At 49.1% G+C, this 19,985-nt stretch overlaps 2 protein-coding genes across 5 annotated transcripts in view; one reads left to right on the plus strand and one right to left on the minus strand.

The window, feature by feature from the left end:
- Positions 1–7,106: 7,106 nt before the first annotated feature.
- LOC133121418 (nucleus accumbens-associated protein 1-like) lies at positions 7,107–18,101 on the minus strand. Its single transcript, XM_061230583.1, has 6 exons — positions 17,979–18,101; positions 11,442–12,370; positions 9,917–10,087; positions 9,201–9,306; positions 7,780–7,877; positions 7,107–7,432 (listed from the first exon to the last, which is right to left on the minus strand). The coding sequence occupies exons 2-6, from the start codon at positions 12,343–12,345 to the stop codon at positions 7,107–7,109; spliced, it is 1,605 nt and encodes a 534-aa protein (XP_061086567.1). The 5' UTR covers positions 12,346–12,370; positions 17,979–18,101.
- Positions 18,102–19,297: 1,196 nt separating this feature from the next.
- Positions 19,298–19,985, plus strand: part of trmt1 (tRNA methyltransferase 1) — a 15,612-nt gene continuing 14,924 nt past the window's right edge. For 2 of the 4 annotated variants that reach the window (XM_061231528.1, XM_061231527.1), the window contains exon 1: positions 19,681–19,935. The gene's annotated coding sequence lies outside the window, so the exon portion shown is untranslated. Of the gene's footprint in view, positions 19,352–19,680 lie in introns of those variants that run through there. The other 2 variants (XM_061231530.1, XM_061231529.1) reach the window with 2 other exon arrangements.

Here is a 19,985-nt window from a genome sequence, read left to right on the forward strand (position 1 = left end):
ATTTCCTCAAACTGAAGCCTAATCTAGAGGCATATTTACATCATTTAAAAATTCCCCCTAAAATGAACCCTTAAATTACCTCAGTCCAACCCTTCACCCCACAAACTGTCAAGTAAAAAAAAATAAAAAATAGTTTGTTTTAAGTTTTTCTGACCCCTTTGGCAAATCATGAGAGTTCAAACCACGAGTTCTCTGGTAAGACAGTGGGCTGGTAGGCTGAATGGAGACTGAAAAAGGAAACTGTATGACTGTGCAAGTGGACGGTGTATATGCCCTGCGATGGACTGGCAAACTCTTCAGGGCGCCTGCCTCTTTCCCAGTGCATGCTGGGAACAGGGATGGGCTCCAGTCAGCCACCCTCATCACAACAGTCCCCCTGGGATGTCCCTGGGATGTCCCTCTGCCCCACAGCAGAGATTTGTATTTTTCATTTTTCATTTTGATGGGGCATGTTCCAATGAGGCAGTATACCTTATTTTGTGCAAATCTGTAAATTCCAGGCGCTGGAAGGGCTCTTCCCTCTGTACCCGCAGAGGTGGAAGGACCCGGTCCTGAAAGGTCCCTCTCCCCAGTATCTTGTTCCAATCATTTGTTAATTAGCACAATTCTTCAACCAGGAGGTAGAACCAATTAGCGAAATCAGAGTTTGTGGGTGGAAGAAACGTCACACTTTTACTTTCTGACCCCTGGCTTTCCACCGGTGTACAAAAAAAAAAAAAAAAAAAATCCCACATTTTACAATTCCCACTGCACCAATGCCAAAGAGAAAAAGCATCTTTTCACCTTCCATCCATCCAGAACAAAGAAAAGAAAATAAAACATTTTTGTTACAAACCTTTTATTAAGATACTCAGTTTTTTTGCCTTTTTTTAAATTTTTTTTTTTTTTTTTTTACAGTAGTTAATGTGCAATTGTCTTTATTATTGGGTCACAGTTAGGAATTCACAAAGTTATTGGCACTTGAAACACAGAAGAAACACTGGCATCACAGGGACGGGGGAGGGGGGGTCACAGCGGGGTCTCCCACGTCAGCAGACTCCACCGCATTGGTTCCATAAGCGATTAATACCTCATGCTGTGCACAACTAACAATCAAACTTCAATAGTGCTTCTATGTATAATATACAGTGTCACATTCATATATATTCATGTATACACATATATATGAATATATATCGTGAAAAAGATCAGATTACCCCCAAACCTCACCAGAGACCGTCATCGACCGCTCCCTGTTAATGAAACACCCAGCGTTAAAAAAAATCTGATCCAATTTTAAGTTTTGGTTCAATTTGATTTCCCTTCCCAATGACCTGCAGCTGGGTGGTGGGGCTTCTGCTAGCAGCAGTAACGCTTAGCGGACAGGGGCGTTATCTTGGGGCGTGCGGCTAGGAAACCGCTAAATGAACAGTGAGCCCTCCCAAACACAGGGGGCACTGTGGGCCAGGGTTGGGTGGTGTCTATAATGAGCCTGGCCGCTGCAGAATGATAATAAGGTTTGGGGATAAAAGTCTACAGGTGGCTGTCATTGGAATGCACAGATCTGAGCACTGGGAAACGGGGGAAGAAAAAAAAAACAAAAAAACAACAACATACGTAAGCAGGGATTGACAGGTCGCAGCACCAATCAGAGAAGAGACTGTAAAAACGGGGTGGGGCTAAGGTGTGGTGGAGGGGCGGACCCTCCAAGGCAAAAACGGGCACAACCGACTGGGCCCAATGCACAGGCAGAGAGGATGCTGGGATAGAACACATCTTACCCCGTCCACCAATCCCACCCACCAAAAACCCCGAAATACCCTTTACCCAGCATCACACCCCCATCAACTGAGAGGGCACGCCTCTGCCACCCCCACTGCCCTAGAGCCTGCCTAGGGAGGGGTGGAGGTGGGCAAGTAAACAACGTCAAAAGTAATGACTCAAAATAAACGACTCGCTCATACGTCTCTCCCCCACCCAATCCCATCCCTCTGAAGCCTCTCCACAGACTTTAGAACAACCAATCACAATCCAAGGTGCTGGGGGGGCCGGCTCACAGTGAGCGCAAACCCAAAAGGTGCTTATTTCCCCCCCCCCCTCCCCTCCCCCCACCCCCGATGGACACCGCTACGGAGGGCACTCCATCTCCCGTTCACACTCCCCTTTCTTTAGTTTAGGTCAAAGGTCAGCTCCTTACACAACAAACCCCCCCACCCCACCCCACCCCTTTAACAAGAAACGAACCAAAAAAATTAATTGAAAATCTTTACAAAAATTTTGGGTTTTATAACTTCAAAGTTCGGGGGAACTTCAGATTTCCCAAGGCCTTCCTCCTCGACAGCTAGAGGACAGGTGCGGAAACGCCGGTCAGGAAAATAACGCCTCAGCAACCCCCCCCCTAGCTGTCGCTTGCTGCAATGGCAGCAGTCTGCTACAAATATATACAAACTGGTCCACTCGATTAATAACAGAATCCACATAAAAGCCAAGGTTCAATGTTATCTGTCCCAGGCGGGCAAAAGCCTGTATTTTAATAGTTTTTTCCCGATTGAAATTGCACTTGAACTGAAGGAGAAAACGTCCCTCCTGCATTAGTCCTGGATCCTGTCGAGGTTGTGTTGCCCCCTGCAGGCGGGAGGCTAAACTGCAGGATTCAACCTAGCGGCAACAGACAGGGCTCTTTCAAATATCTTATTTTTCACCTCCGATCTCCATGTTCTTCGCCCGACCCGGAAATCGATCGAGGTCCGCCATCTTTAAGCCCAACTTGTTAAATGAACTTTCCTTTGAGCAAGAAGGCATCAACGTGTCCTTTCGTGAAATTATTCTGACAAGAGAATGTGACATATGAACGATCGGCCTGTGGGATCCAACTCTGCCACGTCTGTAACTGACGAAGCTTTGAACTGACTGACTGACTGACTGACTGACTGAACCCCCCATACGGGTGGGCCGAGGAGCAGCAAGGAAAAGGACTAAGGAGGTGAAAAAGAAGTGATTGAAAAGAGCCTAGGGACAATTCACCTTTGTTTTCACACGATGCTCAAACACGGTCTTGAGCCTCAGGTCCCTCTACACTCGCCCCCCTCCCCCACCAATGAGTGGTGTTTAAAAGACCCCAACCGCCATCTGTGCTCACCACCCAATCCGCTCCAACCCTGAACCCCCCCCCCCCCCCATCCTGCCCTCTCCATCAGCACTTCAAATACGTACACAATGCAAAAATATCCTGTGGGACTCTCTCTATTACTACCCTAACACTTCGGGCTTCTCTTTCCTCGATATAAAATTGGCAACACTACTCGTTAATGTGGAATTAGTAGTTCACTGAAAAGCGTAAACACTACAATTACTTTCTTTGCAAAAAAAAAAAAACAAACAAACTAAAAAACAAATAAAAAATAGAATATAAAACAAAAAGGTAAAATAAATGTTTGAAATACAAACAATGACGGGCAGCGAGTCCTTACAGCCTCGTGCTTAAGCAAGCGCTCGGCGATCCCACACTCGTTTATTATCCCTCTCTCTTTCGCTCTTCCTCTCCCGCCTTTCAGTAGCAGATTTGGTAGGAGCCGTTGGGCTCCTAGCAGTAAAAAAACCCACAATCATACCAAGGAAATGTCTCCTCATTTCCTGTCTGAATTTACACCCGGCTACACTCAACTCCTCCAGCACCTACCTACACACACACACACACACACACACACACACACACACGCGCACTCCTACCTACCTTTCTCTTTGTAATGCGAGAGGTAGGGAGCTTTTCATCAGTAACAGTCTGCATCCACCCGTCATCCATCTTAAGTCTTTTTAAACAAGGAGGCTTCTCTCTCTTCAAAAGCACAATCTCTAAACTCCCCTCCCCCTCCCCCACACCCTCACCCTCCCCCTCCCCCACACCCTCACCCTCCCTCTCCCTCCCCTCCCTCTGAATCTACAACCATAAAAATCAGTTCAACAGTCTCATCAATATTTACATCAGGAATCACTTTGACTGCGTACATTCCAATGCCGGCTGAGCTTCTGAAATGTAGACCACCGTTGGTTAACGTGATTAGAAAGGTGCAGAAATACATGGTCCCATCTCCCAGGAGAGACTGTGACCTCCCGAATTACACAGTAACCCCATGTGGCACGTGCAACGCAAGCAGCCTCTGCGTGTACGCATGCATGTGCGTGCGGACGCATCTATCCGTGTGCGCGCCTCCTCAACCAACCCCTTCCCCCACTCTGCTGGCATGAACAGACAAGACATACAGGGTCCTCACAAGTCCGTGGAAAAACACACAATCACACACACAAACAGGGTCCTCACAAGTCTGTAGAGACGCACCCACCAACAAACGGTCATCACAAGTCTGGGGAAAACACACACACACACACACACACACACACAACGGTCCTCACAAGTCTGTGGGAAAACACACACACACACATATACACACACAACCGCACATGCACAGTCTCTCCCAATCCAATCACATTCACACTTGTACCTCGACAAAGGGCCCACGGTATGAAGCCTCAGGCACACACAGCACAGACAAGGGCCACCATCCAACCCCACCCGGGAGACCAGCCAGGCACAAGCTCTTTCCTTAAGGCAGCATAGAAACACATTTTACAATTGTGCAAATATCTCCATTTCTCTCCGCGAAAAAGCCACACTGCTTCTCTTCGGCAAGTACCACATGACAGTGCGGAAAAGCAAGACACTCTCGTCCTGTTGCTCCATGTCTCATCCCCCTCCCCAAAAAACCCGATTTATAAATGTCCTCAAAAGAAATATTTACACTCGCATGATCCAAGGAGGGGGGAAGAAATTGGTCTCTTACGATTCAGCCTTTAAAAAAAAAAAAAAAAAGAAATTATTAAAAAAAAGAATCTTGTGACCGTACACCACAAAAATACCCCCTTCTCTTTCAGGATATAGGTCATCTGAAGATACACAGTAGTTTTATCATCATGTTTTGTTTTTCTTTTCTTTTTGCGGACAGAATATTCCAGAATATGCAGGAGGGGGACGGGGAGACTGTTTGGGCCTCAGTGGATGCGTTTTTAACCGCATCGAGGCCAGGTACCATGCGACAACGCAGAAGCACAGGAAACGTGTCGGGGGCACTTCTGCTCTCCTGTTACATGACACAAGACATCCAAGCTAATGTTACACTAATGTTCTCTCGCAAGCAAAATCACTGTACAAGATTAGATATGGAGCTTTAACTCTGCACAATACAAGTCGAGGGGTGTCAATCAAACGGACACCTCTAACCCTGTACTGCCATGAACTTTTACAAACTGAGGCGTTCTGAACTGCCATCGTCACCGGCCCTTCCGGATCGGTCCGTGACTCACGACCCGCGATCGAGAAATGCCGACTGTCGTTTTATGCATTTTGAAAGAATAAATGGAAATCTAAACTTACAAGGCCTAGATTTACCTAGTACCTCAAATTCAAAAGGAAACCGTTGTCCAGCGTAGGTCGACTCGAGTCATTTCGTGAGCTCTAGCGTAGCCTTCTTTTGTAGCGAAAGGCATTCCCAGTGACCGTCAACAGCAACGTCACTTCCATTCCTCCTCAAATCGGGACTGAAAGTTTCAGGGTCAATGACGTTCCGAGACTAAACAAGAGGACTTTTTAAAGGGTGTACATTTTTGGTGAAATCGTCAGGGCTAAGTTCACGAGGCGGCACGACATTTTTGTGCATGGTACTGTCAGAATATCGGGCCAACAAAGCCACTGCGAGTACGTCAGGCAGCTAAAGCCCAGTCAGTCCGCCAAATACCGCAAGATGTGGCAGGAAGTGACATCATACTGGTGACTCACTGAAAAAGCCAATTGTAAACTTTTGTCTCTTTTTTTTGGGCAATTTTCCCAGATGTTTCCAAGGACAGTGGAGTATTTCATAACTCGTTACACGGGCCCTACCAGGATCAAGAGGATTTTCAAGGGCTTTCCAGGACCGTGAGAACCAGGCCTTGGGCCAGTTGCCCGGCGCCGGCCAATTAACCGCCGTGGATCCACAAACCGCCATATCGCCAACAAGGTGCAAGTATTCAGACGTCGAGAAGCGAGACGTCTCGACACAGAGCCGTCACGCATTTACACAGACGTCACGTACGCACAAACACACCCCGACCCACGTCACCGAGTCAGGCCAACAGACAAACAAAAACAACTTTATATTTGGATAAAGATTTGCAAAAATGCAAAAAACTGGGGGAAAAACAATAGCTGTTTTTGTTTGTTCACTCAAAATATTTAGTGGGGGGGGGGTGAATTAACTTCACAAAACTATTCGCTTGAAAAATGAGATTTTAAAACAATCCCTCTCTGGTTCTTTGCACACGTAACTGACATGTGCATATAGATAAATATAATCTCAAACCTCATCCTGCTTTACAGACTTCAGTAACAGATCCATCCCCTTCTTCCTTATCCTTTGTTATAACACACAGAGGAATAAAGCATTACAAATTTAAAAAAGAACAAACCATATAAAAAGGAAATGAAAGAAATGGTCATTATTCAGGTAAAAACATGATGCAGAGTTTGGGGAAAGGTAAAGAGGGAGAGGGGGAGGGGGATCAACCCACCCGGTCAGTGTCCGGGACACCTGTGGCCACAGTGTCCTAGTCGTGGGACAGGTGCCCTCTGACGGCGGAGGACTAGGGCCCAAAGTTTCCTGCAACTTCCGTTCACACTCCGGGCAGCGTCATCAGCCGCCGCCCCGCGTTTGGGGAATGCGTTCGCGTCGCTACGGAGACGGCGGCCCAGTTCGATCAGTGACACCGGCGTCCAGAACCTCCGTCGCGGTTGGTTACCCACCTGACATAATCACACCTTTTCACAGCAGGTGGGGGTCCAAAACAGTGGTTGGGGGGGGGGGGGGCGGCCTTAAACTCTCGCTCTCTGGAAACAGACCCACCTCTACCCCCCCACCTCTCCCATCCCCTCCCCCCAGAGCGAGCCCGACGGGGGGGGGGGTTCTGGGACAGGAGGTGGGAGGTGGGGGCGCAGTGTGGGGTGGGTTTTGGGTTGGCGGGGGCGGGGGGGTGGTGGGGGGGGCTGGGGTCTGGTTGGGGTATTAAGGTTTAGGATGGGGTTGTTTCTCGGGTGTCGCTCACTGAAACAAAGTGCTGGCGTCCCCCCCCGGCCCCACCCCCGGCCCCAGGCCCTCGTTGGAGGTCCCCGGCTCCCCGCCCACGGGCCCCGCCTCCAGGGCGGCGGCGGCGGCCGCGTCGAAGCCGTGCTCCGCGCCCAGCCCGTCGTCCTCCATCTTGGCTCCGCTGTCGGCCAGGAAGCTGGAGTACGGGTCGTCCGCCATCAGCAGCTTCAGCTTGGGGATCCAGCTCTTCCGCACCACGCGCCGCGCGTTCGTGCACATGTCCGCCGCGATGGCGTTCATCTCGCTCTCCTTGAAGCTCGGGGCGAAGTTCTGACAGTAAACTGCGAGAGGGAGAGAGGGGGAGGGGAGAGGGGAGGGGAGGTGGGGAGAGGGGAGAGGGGGAGAGGAGAGGGGAGGGGAGGTGGGGGCTCAGTCTCACTGCTGACACTCTGTTGTGGCTCAGCCCGGGCTGCTTTTCGCCCGTGTGTTAGTCTGTGCGGTGTACTGCACGCGTGTTTGTTTTCCTCAGCACCGTCGGTGAAAGTGTGTGTGGTGTGAATGCGTGTGTGTGGGAGAGTGTGGTGTGCGCATGTGTGTGTATACATGTGCGTGTGTGTGTATGCATGTGTGTGAGTGTGAGTGTGTGTGTGTGTGTGTGTGTGTGTGTGTGTGTGTGCATTACACTCACATTTGACAGCATGTAAGACTCGGCTGTCCAGTGGTTTGCGGCTGGGGTCGTTGGTGGAGGAGCGGATCCCCGTCCCACAGCTGTTAGCCAGAGTGCTCCTGCAGAGTCAGAGAGAGAGACACCCCCATGGGGCAGAGTCAGAGAGAGAGACACCCCCATGGGGCAGAGTCAGAGAGAGAGACACCGGCATGGGGCAGAGTCAGAGAGAGAGACACCGGCATGGGGCAGAGTCAGAGAGAGAGACACCCCCATGGGGCAGAGTCAGAGAGAGAGACACCCCCATGGGGCAGAGTCAGAGAGAGAGACACCCCCATGGGGCAGAGTCAGAGAGAGAGACACCCCCATGGGGCAGAGTCAGAGAGAGAGACACCGGCATGGGGCAGAGTCAGAGAGAGAGACACCCCCATGGGGCAGAGTCAGAGAGAGACACCCCCATGGGGCAGAGTCAGAGAGAGAGACACCCCCATGGGGCAGAGTCAGAGAGAGAGACACCCCCATGGGGCAGAGTCAGAGAGAGAGACACCGGCATGGGGCAGAGTCAGAGAGAGAGACACCCCCATGGGGCAGAGTCAGAGAGAGAGACACCCCCATGGGGCAGAGTCAGAGAGAGAGACACCCCCATGGGGCAGAGTCAGAGAGAGAGACACCCCCATGGGGCAGAGTCAGAGAGAGAGACACCCCCATGGGGCAGTCAGAGAGAGAGACACCCCCATGGGGCAGAGTCAGAGAGAGAGACACCGGCATGGGGCAGAGTCAGAGAGAGAGACACCCCCATGGGGCAGAGTCAGAGAGAGAGACACCGGCATGGGGCAGAGTCAGAGAGAGAGACACCCCCATGGGGCAGAGTCAGAGAGAGAGACACCGGCATGGGGCAGAGTCAGAGAGAGAGACACCCCCATGGGGCAGAGTCAGAGAGAGAGACACCGGCATGGGGCAGCCTGCAGCCTACTGACTGAGGCGCTTGATGGGGACCTGGAAGGTTGGTGGTTCAAGCCCCAGTGTATCCACAATAAGATCAGTGCAGCTGTTGGTGGGCCCTTGAGCAAGGCCCTTAACCCCACACTGCTCCAGTGGGCATTGGCCCCTGCTTAGCCTAATGAACTAAAAGAGTCAGCTAAATAACGGTGTAATGAGACGGGCAAATTAACACACACACACACACACACACACACACACACACACACACACACACACACACAGAGTAAAAGGCTGAGTCATCGGTGAGGAGGGAGAGAGAGAGAGTTTGGTGTGCAGTGCCATTAATCTCCCATAAACACTGACACTGATGCATAAACTTCTCCTCTGTCGCGTGGGTAGAGCGATGCGGCGTGTGGCTAACGTGCTAACGGCGTGACGCTAACGTGCTAACGGCGTGACGCTAACGTGCTAACGGCGTGACGCTAACGTGCTAACGGACTCACCGGTCGAAGAAGGAGGCCAGCAGCCGGCGCAGCAGCACTTTGTGTCGAGTCCCCGCGCTGACGTGGCAGTTCATCAGCTGGGCCCGCGTGATGAACACACTGGTGCCTGCAGCATGGACACACACACACGGACAGACACGGACACCATTAGAGAGCTGCAGCGCTGTGAACACGCTAACAGCCGAAACACAGGCCAAACGTATCAGGAGGGGAAGCTCTGCTCTGCGTCTGAGAGGATCTCTAACATGGCAGAGAGAGAGAGAGAGAGAGAGAGAGAGAGAGAGAGAGAGAGAGAGAGAGAGAGAGAGAGAGAGAGAGAGAGAGAGAGAGAGAGAGAGAGAGAGAGAGAGAGAGAGAGAGAGAGAGAGAGAGGAGCGGAGGGCAGGCACTGACCTGAGACCAGCTCCATAGACAGAGACAGAGGGCTACAGAGAGGGGAGCGGAGGGCAGGCACTGACCTGAGACCAGCTCCAGAGACAGAGACAGAGGGCTAGAGAGAGGGGAGCGGAGGGCAGGCACTGACCTGAGACCAGCTCCATAGACAAACAGAGGGCTACAGAGAGGGGAGCGGAGGGCAGGCACTGACCTGAGACCAGCTCCAGAGACAGAGACAGAGGGCTACAGAGAGGGGAGCGGAGGGCAGGCACTGACCTGAGACCAGCTCCAGAGACAGAGACAGAGGGCTACAGAGAGGGGAGCGGAGGGCAGGCACTGACCTGAGACCAGCTCCAGCTTCTCGGCGGGGTCCCCCTCCTCGTACAGCTTGGGGTGGCAGCGGTTGCCGATCTGCGTGACGAGCTCGGCGGGCAGCGAGGCCAGGTCCTGCCGCATGCGCACGCGGCTACGCGTGTCAGAGGTCAGGTGGTCCGGGAGGGCGTCCACCCGCTCTGTCACACACACACACGTTATATATATATACACACACACACACGTTATATATATACACACACACACACACACACGTTATATATATATACACACACACACACACACACACACACACACACACACACACACACACACACACACGTTATATATATACACACACACACACGTTATATATACACACACACACACACACACGTTATATATATATATACACACACACACACACACACACACACACGTTATATATACACACACACACACACGTTATATATACACACACACACACACACACACACACGTTATATATACACACACACACACACACACACACACACACACACACACACACACACACACACGTTATATATACACACACACACACACACGTTATATATACACACACACACACACACACACGTTATATATATACACACACACACACACACACACACACACACACGTTATATATACACACACACACACACACACACACACACATTATATATACACACACACACACACACACATTATATACACACACACACACACACACACACATTTTATATATACACACACACACACACACATTATATATATACACACACACACACACACATTATATATATACACACACACACACACACATTATATATACACACACACACACACACACACACACACACACACATTATATATATACACACACACACACACACACACATTATATATACACACACACACACATTATATACACACACACACACACACTATATACACACGCACGCACGCACGCACGCACGCACACATACATTATATATATATATATACACACACACACACACACACACACACACACACACACACACACACACACACACACATACACACAGACACACATGCCAACATGACCCACAACACCCTGCTCTCCAGTGGAATCCTTTTCTCTGGGTTTCTTTCCCAATTCAAATCAGCTCAACATGTAAAGTTTTATACAAATGAGTGGCAGCACTCCCAATGCCCCTCCACCCCCATCCTGACGGGGGAATAACCAGGTCCTCTCTGCGCTCAGAGCAGGTCTGAGATTTCTTTGGAAGCTTTCACATCCCAACACAGCAAAACTGAAATGCAGGGCCGCTCATAGATCAAAATGACTCCGATTAACGAGTTATCAAAATCGTATCACGTTGCCCTTTAAGCAACATATTTTCTGACATTTTTGTCCAAAAAAATTTGAATAAATCTTTTTTTTAAATGACAAAAAAAAACAAAAAAAACAGAACCATTAGGTCTCGCCATGTTGAGCACGCCCCGCCCTCCTCTGACCCCTGACCCCTGACCCCGGGCCCCGCTCACCCGCGGCCCCCACGTTGAGCATGCTGTACATGGTGTACATGTTGCAGATCTGGCGGTACTGCTCCTCCGTGCCGTCGTCCGGGCCTTCCTCCTCCTCCTCCTCCTCGTGGTAGGAGACGGGCGAGTCGCTGGTGTACACGCTCAGGTTCCCGGGGCTGGCCCCCTCGCAGGCCGAGCCCCCGTTCCCGTTGTTGTTGTTGTTGCTATTGGCGACGGCGGCGACCACGCCGTTGTTGTTGCCGCCGCCGCCCCCTCTCCCGCCCTCCTGGGAGAACCGCGCGGCCTTCCTCATCCCTCCTCCGCCCCCTCCTCCTCCTCCGCCGCCGCCGCCCGCCTCCCACAGCCGCTTGGCCACGGGGGTGCAGAGCACGGAGTGGGGCGTGGCCTCCTGCTCCAGCTTCACGCGAGACAGCAGGGGCAGCGGCGTGAGGCAGGCGGCGGGCCGGCCCGACGCCGGCGCCACGGGGCTCTGCGGCTCCGAGGGCGGCGCCTCCTCCGGGGGCGGCCCCGCCGAGTCGCAGCTGGGCGAGCTGATCTTCAGGAAGAACTCCGTGCCCTTCTCCATGATCTGCTGGATCTGCAGGAAGCCGGCCGTGTACATGAGCAGGAACTGGTCGCCCACGTTCATGCTGAGCCGGCCCGTGTAGCAGAAGGACAGGATCTGCTGGAAGCTCTGCGGCTGCACGGCCGCCGGCAGCTCCACCACGCCGCCCTTGCTGCCCGCGTTGAACAGGTCGCGGAAGTAGGAGCTGCTGGCCGCCAGCACGGCGCGGTGGGCCTTGAAGGCGTGGCCCTTCACCAGCACCGACACGTCGCAGTACAGGCCCTGCAGCCGCTGCTCGTTCAGGCACTCCAGCACGCCGTTTCCGAAGTTGGGGATGGCCATCTGCAGCGTCTGAGCCATGACGCTACGCCCAGCTCCTCGCAGTCTGCAGGGCGGGGGAGAGGGGGAGGGGGGGAGAGGGGGAGAGGGGGAGAGGGGGAGAGAGAGAGAGAGAGAGAGACGCGGGGCCGTTCGGTCACTGGTTCATATGCGGCATTTAACATATGGGAGTTGCAGGGGCGATGCTCGGTGCAGATTTCAATTTGGGGGGGGAGGGAGAGAGGAGGGAAGGAGAGGGGGAGAGAGTGGAGGAGGGGGAACAGAGTGGAGGAGAGAAGAGGGGGGGGGAGAGGGGGAGAGTGATGATGATGACGTATCTATATTTACTACTTATAAGGGTCAATTTCATGTGTGACACTGGAGCTCCATTACTACGTTATTGTAAAGCTTTGGCAACACAAGAATTGTCGTATGTCACACCAATAAAGCCTTTTTGAATTTGAGAGGAAGGTAGTGGAGAGAGAGGAGAGTGAGGGAGGCAAGAGAGAGGGAGAACAAGAATTTGACAGGAATTTGAAATAGAAAATTGAAATAGAGACAAATAGAGAGAGAGAGATTTTAGAGGTCCTGGGTTCGAATCCCCGTCGGCGGAGTTTGCATGTTCTCCCCGTGTTTGCGTGGGGTTTCCTCCGGGTACTCCGGTTTCCTCCCACAGTCCAAAGACATGCAGGTTAGGCTGATTTGAGAGTCTAAATTGCCCGTCGGTATGAGTGTGTGAGTGAATGGTGTGTGTGTGCCCTGCGATGGACTGGCGACCTGTCCAGGGTGTATTCCTGCCTTTCGCCCAATGTATGCTGGGATAGGCTCCAGCCCCCCTGCGACCCTATTCAGGATAAGCGGGCTAAGATAATGGATGGATGGATGTCTGTCGAAAGACAGACAGACAGAGAGAGAGAGTGAGAGAGAGAGAGACAGATACAGAGAAAGAGAGAGTGAGCGTACCTGGCCGGACACCAGGCTACTGCCTATCAAGTGGTCTGAAGTCAATCTTTATTACTCCTGAGGGAAATTCAGTGTGCAGACACGCTCGATAAAAACAACACCGGTGAGGTACAGACAATGTGCACAAGACAGGAGAACCCACCCCCACCCCCCTCGCACTCGACAACAGAACGGACAGTGACGGTCAATACACACAATCCCGATCGAAACTAATTCATAAGCCAGCCGTACTCATTTCACACACTTATAAGTGCACGTGAGGTGACATCAACCATCGACACTCTAAAAATAAACACTACGAAATGCAGTAGGTAGTTGACGGAATGTGTTGCTATGTGACGGAAGCCACGCTCCATCCTACGGAAGCCCAGCGTGTTCTACTTCCAGCTCGTTCCCCTTTACGCCGGACGAAGCGGATTTCATATTTACCCGAGATATCGATAACCGGAGGGAATCGATCCCGTACGTGCCGGGCCGACTCCACAGGAAGGACTCGTTTCCGCGTCCTGATCTCCCCCGGTCTCTACCGGAGCGCGAGTTCGAGCTAATCGACTTAAGCTCCGAGCTCAACCTCAGCTTCTGCGGCTGGAGGCCCCGCATGCCAGCGAGACAGCTCTGGCGTCCACAGCGTGCGTGTCGCATCCCGTCCGGGTGTCGCGACGATAAGATCCGCACGGGCGCCGGGCCCTCCATCGAAGCCCTTAACCCCACATCGCTCCGCTACTCGGTCTAATCAACTGTAAATCGCTTTGGACAAGGGCGTCAGCTAAATAACAAAATTATTATTATTATTAATAATCATAATAATAATAATAATAATAAATTAGGTCTGCCTACATGGAGCTACAGGTAGTTGCTCGACCTCTGACCTCTGAGAAGGTCACCTGTACATTACCGCGATGGGTAGATGTGCACATCACTTTTTTGTTCTTTAGTAAAGGCAGGTTAGGATCTGGAGGTAGTGATGGTGCTGACCCAGTCCAAAAATCACCTGAAATGGCTCCACTTGCTACCCACCACACACCAATACCACTACTACACACCGGCGGGCAAGCGACTTAGCTGTGCTTCACAGCATCGTTAGCCCATTACCATTAACCCATATTCTTGGCAGATGTTCGCATCCAAGTTACCTTACAGAACATAAGGCGCAAAACTGTTTGATTCAACATTTCCAAGCACAGTTTTAATGGTTTAAATATAGCGCGCCAGAACTAAATATCCTAATTAGGAAAAGTACCCATAAATTAACCTGCAAAAAGTGCAAAAAACTGAAATAATAGTATATACACAACGCATACAATCATGTAGATACGGGTCAGGAGCTTCAGTTAATGTTCCCATCAACCATCAGAATGGGGGAAAAATGTGATCTTGAAACATGGAATGATTTTTGGTGACAGACAGGGTGGTTTGACTATCTCAGAAACTGCTGATCTCCTGGTATTTCCACACACACCAGTCTGTAGAGTTTGCAAAGAAAGGTGCAAAAAAACTTAAAAAAAAAAAAAAAAATTTATCCAGTGAGCAGCATTTCTACAGACCGAAACGCCTTGTTAATGAGAGATGTCAGAGGAGAATTGCCAAACTGGTCAAAGCTGACAGGAAGGTGACAATAAGGCAAATAACCACACATTGCAACAGTGGTATGCAGAAGAGCATCTCTGAACACACAACGCATCATAACTCTTAACTGGATAGACTACAGCAGCAGAAGTCTATCAGGTATTTATTATACTTGGTGAGTGTGTATATAGCCATGTTATCATGAATCTGAATGTCTTTCTGAAGATGTGGCAGTTCTGAACACAAAATAGCCCCAGGTACAGTGTCGAAAAAACGTGGACCCAACGAGGAACGCAGAGGAATGCAGATCAGACGCAAGTCTATTCGGGACTAAGAATAGACGCTTCTTCACACACTGACAGTGTTGAAGCTAAATTTGGGGCTCTAGCGTGGAAGGAAACTAAATCAGACTGTGAGCCAGCTAAAACTAATTAAACACTGATATTCCGCAAATTACAAGAAGATTGCAGCCCTAAATTACCACGTGAACGTGGTCACAGCACTAAATTACCACCAGAGATTTCCTAGTTGACTAAAATGCAGGCAGCAGATTCTTGGTATGTCACTAAGCTTATGTACTGTATATATACTTATATACTGTAAGCATCTAGCGAGAAGTGCATGTGGCTGGTGCTCCCACAGTGGTACTTTGAAAACAACTAGCTACTGATATATGCGTATAGCACACGGCTAGGTACAGTATTCCCGCATTAGTATTTACAGATACAAAATAAAACACGTTCTTCTTCCTCCTCCTCCTCCACCGCTTTCTTCTTCTATTCTTTTATTTTTTAAAAAGAGTGAAAATATGCCTGGCTTGTAAACGCTGGAAGGTGAACGCTTTAGACGCGTCACTATGGTTCATACCAATGAGATGATGGAAATAAACACGTCAAAACAGACAGAGCGAGAGAGAGAGAGAGAGAGAGAGAGAGAGAGAGAGAGAGAGAGAGAGAGAGAGAGAGAGAGAAAAAAAACACGTATGTGGTAACGTAAAAACAGAAAGGCACAGAGCAACAAAAAAAAGAAAAAGAAATGTTCACAGGGATTTAAACAAATTTTGTTCTATGAGCGAATCACCCTGATTTAGCTAATCCTATACTGACGTGATGCAGTTGGAAGTATTTACAGAGCACATCATTCAGATCATCTGATTTCACATTAAGAACTTTCACTCGACGTCTTTAGAGACGGTATATAACCCACATAGTGCTCAGATTATGACAAAACAGCGTTCGTGTGGTTTACGAAACAGCCACGGCAACAGCCAGACGTCTTAATTGGGCAATGTGGGATAAACTGTCTGTCAAGGGTAGAAAGGTCACAAGTTTGCCTCCTACCAGTTATCCAAACATCCTCCAATACCACCCACTTGTCATGAACTTACCCCAACCCGTAATTATGATATTTTAAAATGTCGCCACACAAGTATGATTTTAAGACACATTCGTGTATGGGTTGTTCGTTTTGTATTGATTATAAGTCGGATTTCCATTCGTTCAATTTCAATTTGTCTTTTAATAAAACAAGATAAAACAAAAAAAAAAATCCACACAATGCTAAAGTGGTTTAAATGAGTTAATACTTTAAAAATACCAGACGAAAGGTTGTATATGAGAAGCGGATAAAATAGTTTTATTGGTAAATAGTTATTTATCGACTAGCCATGTCTGGTGACATTACATTTCCTGGTTAAAAGGTTAGCCAAGGTAGCCGACTATACGACTTAGCCAATGCATGGTGAAATAAAACTTGAGAGTACTTCCCATATTCTGTTTAATGTTCGGTGTTCGTATTTTTTGCTTACTTCGACCATTAAAACGGATACTGGCATTCAGCATTCAAAATGTTGCCGACAGATAGCCTACATTGCACTTCGACAATTATTAGCTTGTCGGCTAACTAGCGTCGCTACCGACATTGTGATGTAACCCACTTTCGCGGAGAACAATTAATACACAATAAGATTAAAATATATAGCAATTGCAAACCTCAGTTTTAGGAAGTGTGATGTGTGTCTCCCTTGCCGCGTTGGCTTGGACTGGCGCCGGGAAACTGCAAAACGGTCTCGTTAGCAAAACGGCCGTGCCCCGTAGTGTGCCAGTATCTTTGCCCGGTGGAATTGGGGCGCTCAACTGGCACGACCAAGGGGGAGAGAACAGCAGACGAAAAAAATCGGAATCGGCCGATATCAGTGCCGGAGAGGCGCTTCCTCGCTATTAAACTACAACGCCCACTTGATTTCGGAAACAAAAATAGTCAAACAAATACATTATTTAAGAAGCCCCGACATCCGTCGCTCTCGCCCCGTCCGTGCCAATGCAATGCGATGTCGGGTTGCGTTACATCCTACGGCCTACAGAGACCAGATATTCTGACTGTAGTCAAATTTTTAGGTTCGATCAGCACACACGCAGTTTATTATTTCCTAGACAACAGCTCAGCCTGCTCACGTTGAACTGGATCACACATTGTTCGGGAAAACAAAAAAATCAGCCAACGCTGGGTTTAGGCTACCCGTTGAAATGTTAAATCTTTTAAAAATATTTTTGGCGGCGGTGGTGGTGCTGCTGGGGGCCGAGGAGGGGGGGGCTTGCTATAGCCACCCCTTACACTCCATCTTTCCCGACATCAACAGGTCATCCCGGGACAAATGCAGTAAACTGGGGGCGAGCCAGACTAAACCAGCGTCGAGAGGAGGGGGGTTAGAAGTCGCTAGACAAGACACCATTTAACCACTTGTCGCCGGTACGTGCTGCGCACCAGTCTCATCCTAAACTCGAATTCACATCATCTTTTCGGCAGCGGTTACTTGCTAGTTACTTTTCCGTGAACTCCCGAGCAAAGGCTGGTTATGTTTTCTAAAAGTTGCGAAGTGATTCATGGCGCCTGCGGACGAGGTAGCCGGAGGTGATGGCACTGATATGCCACTGAAGTGGTTAAAGTTTTGTTGGTGCTGTTCCCAACGAGCCCATCCCCCATCGCACACCTTCCCAAAAACAATAACCCCAAAAAACCACTCCGAACCGACCTGATTTCCCCCCAAGCTGAACCGCAAAACCACGGCCGGCTGCCCAGGCACCCTCACCCCACTCCGTTGCCCTGCGCGACCTCGGCAGGCCGACCCGAATCCGGGTTAAACTCACCCCCTCGCCGTATGCCGTTGGAAAGTGTTTCGATGGAGGAGTCAGAAGCGTTCTCTCCCTCTCTCTCGCTACAGGCAGCCATTCATTGTGAGCACAGGCGAGAGGCCGAGCGCAGAGTTATCGAGGGCAAAAGCTTTCCCCCCGGGGGGTGAAGATCGCAGATGTCACCGATCGCGTAGACAGACGACTCCCCACACCGTCTCAATTTCGAGGATTATGTTGGACGCTGATTCAGTAAAGACGCGCCCTAAAAAAATCTGTGCTTGCGGCCGCCGTCTATCCGCGCAATGGCCCAGCAAAAAACGCCCCTTCCCCGTGAGTGAGAGACAGACAGATGGATGCTTTCAAAAGTAGGCTATTTCAGTGAGTCTAGACTCCGGCAGGTGAACCCCTACGGGTTTCTGTGGAAAGTGCACAGAATACCAAGTGTGTAGAAATGTCTGCATGAAAACAGCCTGACGCGTCTTAGTGCACATTTTAAAAGCCACACTGTTATCGATTATACTCGAATACTATTTAAACACCCACATGTGCTGCCAAATTCCGTCGCTGGTATAGAAATAAAGGAATCGGAACCTAATTTTATGTTATTATTTCATACTGAGGTGATGGGTTATTATTGAAGATTAATATTTTTGATGAAGATATAGACAAAACGGGGCAATCATATGGATTTTAAGGCCGTATATACCGGCAAGTATTGAGACGTAACAATTACATTTCATTTTCACCTAAATAAATATTATCAAAGCTACACGTGAATGCAAAATAAAAAAGCGAATTATGCAGAAAAACCTGAAGGCCACTCTTGGCCACTTCAATGATAGCCTGGAGATTAGCATACACGTTGCACCTACTTCGTAGCATTTCTCTTAATGTGCATTGTTGTTGTTATTAAGCTATTATATTAGCCTATACGCAATATAAGGAGTCATCATCGGTTACATCACATTTAAATGAAGCTGTGAAAAATGAAAATAAAAACAATTAACAGTAGTATCTGTTATATTCCTAACGATGATAACGGCCTTAACGTCTGATATATGTGTGTTAATAGAAAGGATTAAAAAGCTGTAACTTTCCTCTAGCTGTATGATATACATGCAAATTGATCCCTACTTACTATATCAGTTATTTAAATCGATTGGCAGGCAGAGAATCGTGAGAATGTACAATACTTGTGCTCTTCTTGTCCTAAAATTGAATAAGAACTACCCAATTGGGTTGACGGCTACTTTCACCAATAATTAAGTAATTAGTACAAAATCAACAAATAGTTACTGGAACGTGTCACAGATTGATTCTTGGGTGGCATTCATAAGTTTTTTTTCTCTCCCCCTGCACGTGAATGGTTTTCATCTCCTTCTGTTCTGGTAGGAATCCTATTTGAAATTGTTTATTTATTTTTGTTACCGATTCATTCTTAGAAATAGTAGGCTATTATTTTATAATCAGGTGACTAATTACAGGCTACCTGTACATATATTTTAAGATGTAAAAAAAAAAAAAAAGATAACGCTTTGACACCCTTTTTTTTCTTGCTGTGTCATTGCACGCAGCATCATATTTCTTGCATGTAAATATTTTAAAAAGTAACAGAAATGGAGTTACAGACCTGTTAAAAGCATGTGGTCCATGTGCAGTAGTACTATGCCATGAAAAGAGGTACGAATGCCCCCCTCCGTCCCATACGTGTCCTTACGTTACCCGTCTCAGACGCATCCGGTGGCGTTTTCGACCAGAGTCCAGATTGGGCGACAGCGTACGCGGGCTTCCGTAGTTTCACGATCCAGCATGTCCGCGCGCATGTGTCTAGGTGCTTTGGAAATGTAGGCTACTCCAGTGGAGTCGATTGTGCCCATCGGCTGTGCAACAAACAAACATTCTAAACTTATTTTCTGTTTAAAAAACAAACAAAAAAAAACTACAGTGACAGAGCGATAGAGTTCATTCGGGGGTGAGTTATTTTATGAAGCACTGCAACGAGAACTAATGGCTAACAAGCTA

This window comes from Conger conger, chromosome 2, assembly GCF_963514075.1.
Source record: "Conger conger chromosome 2, fConCon1.1, whole genome shotgun sequence".
NCBI lineage: Eukaryota > Metazoa > Chordata > Actinopteri > Anguilliformes > Congridae > Conger > Conger conger.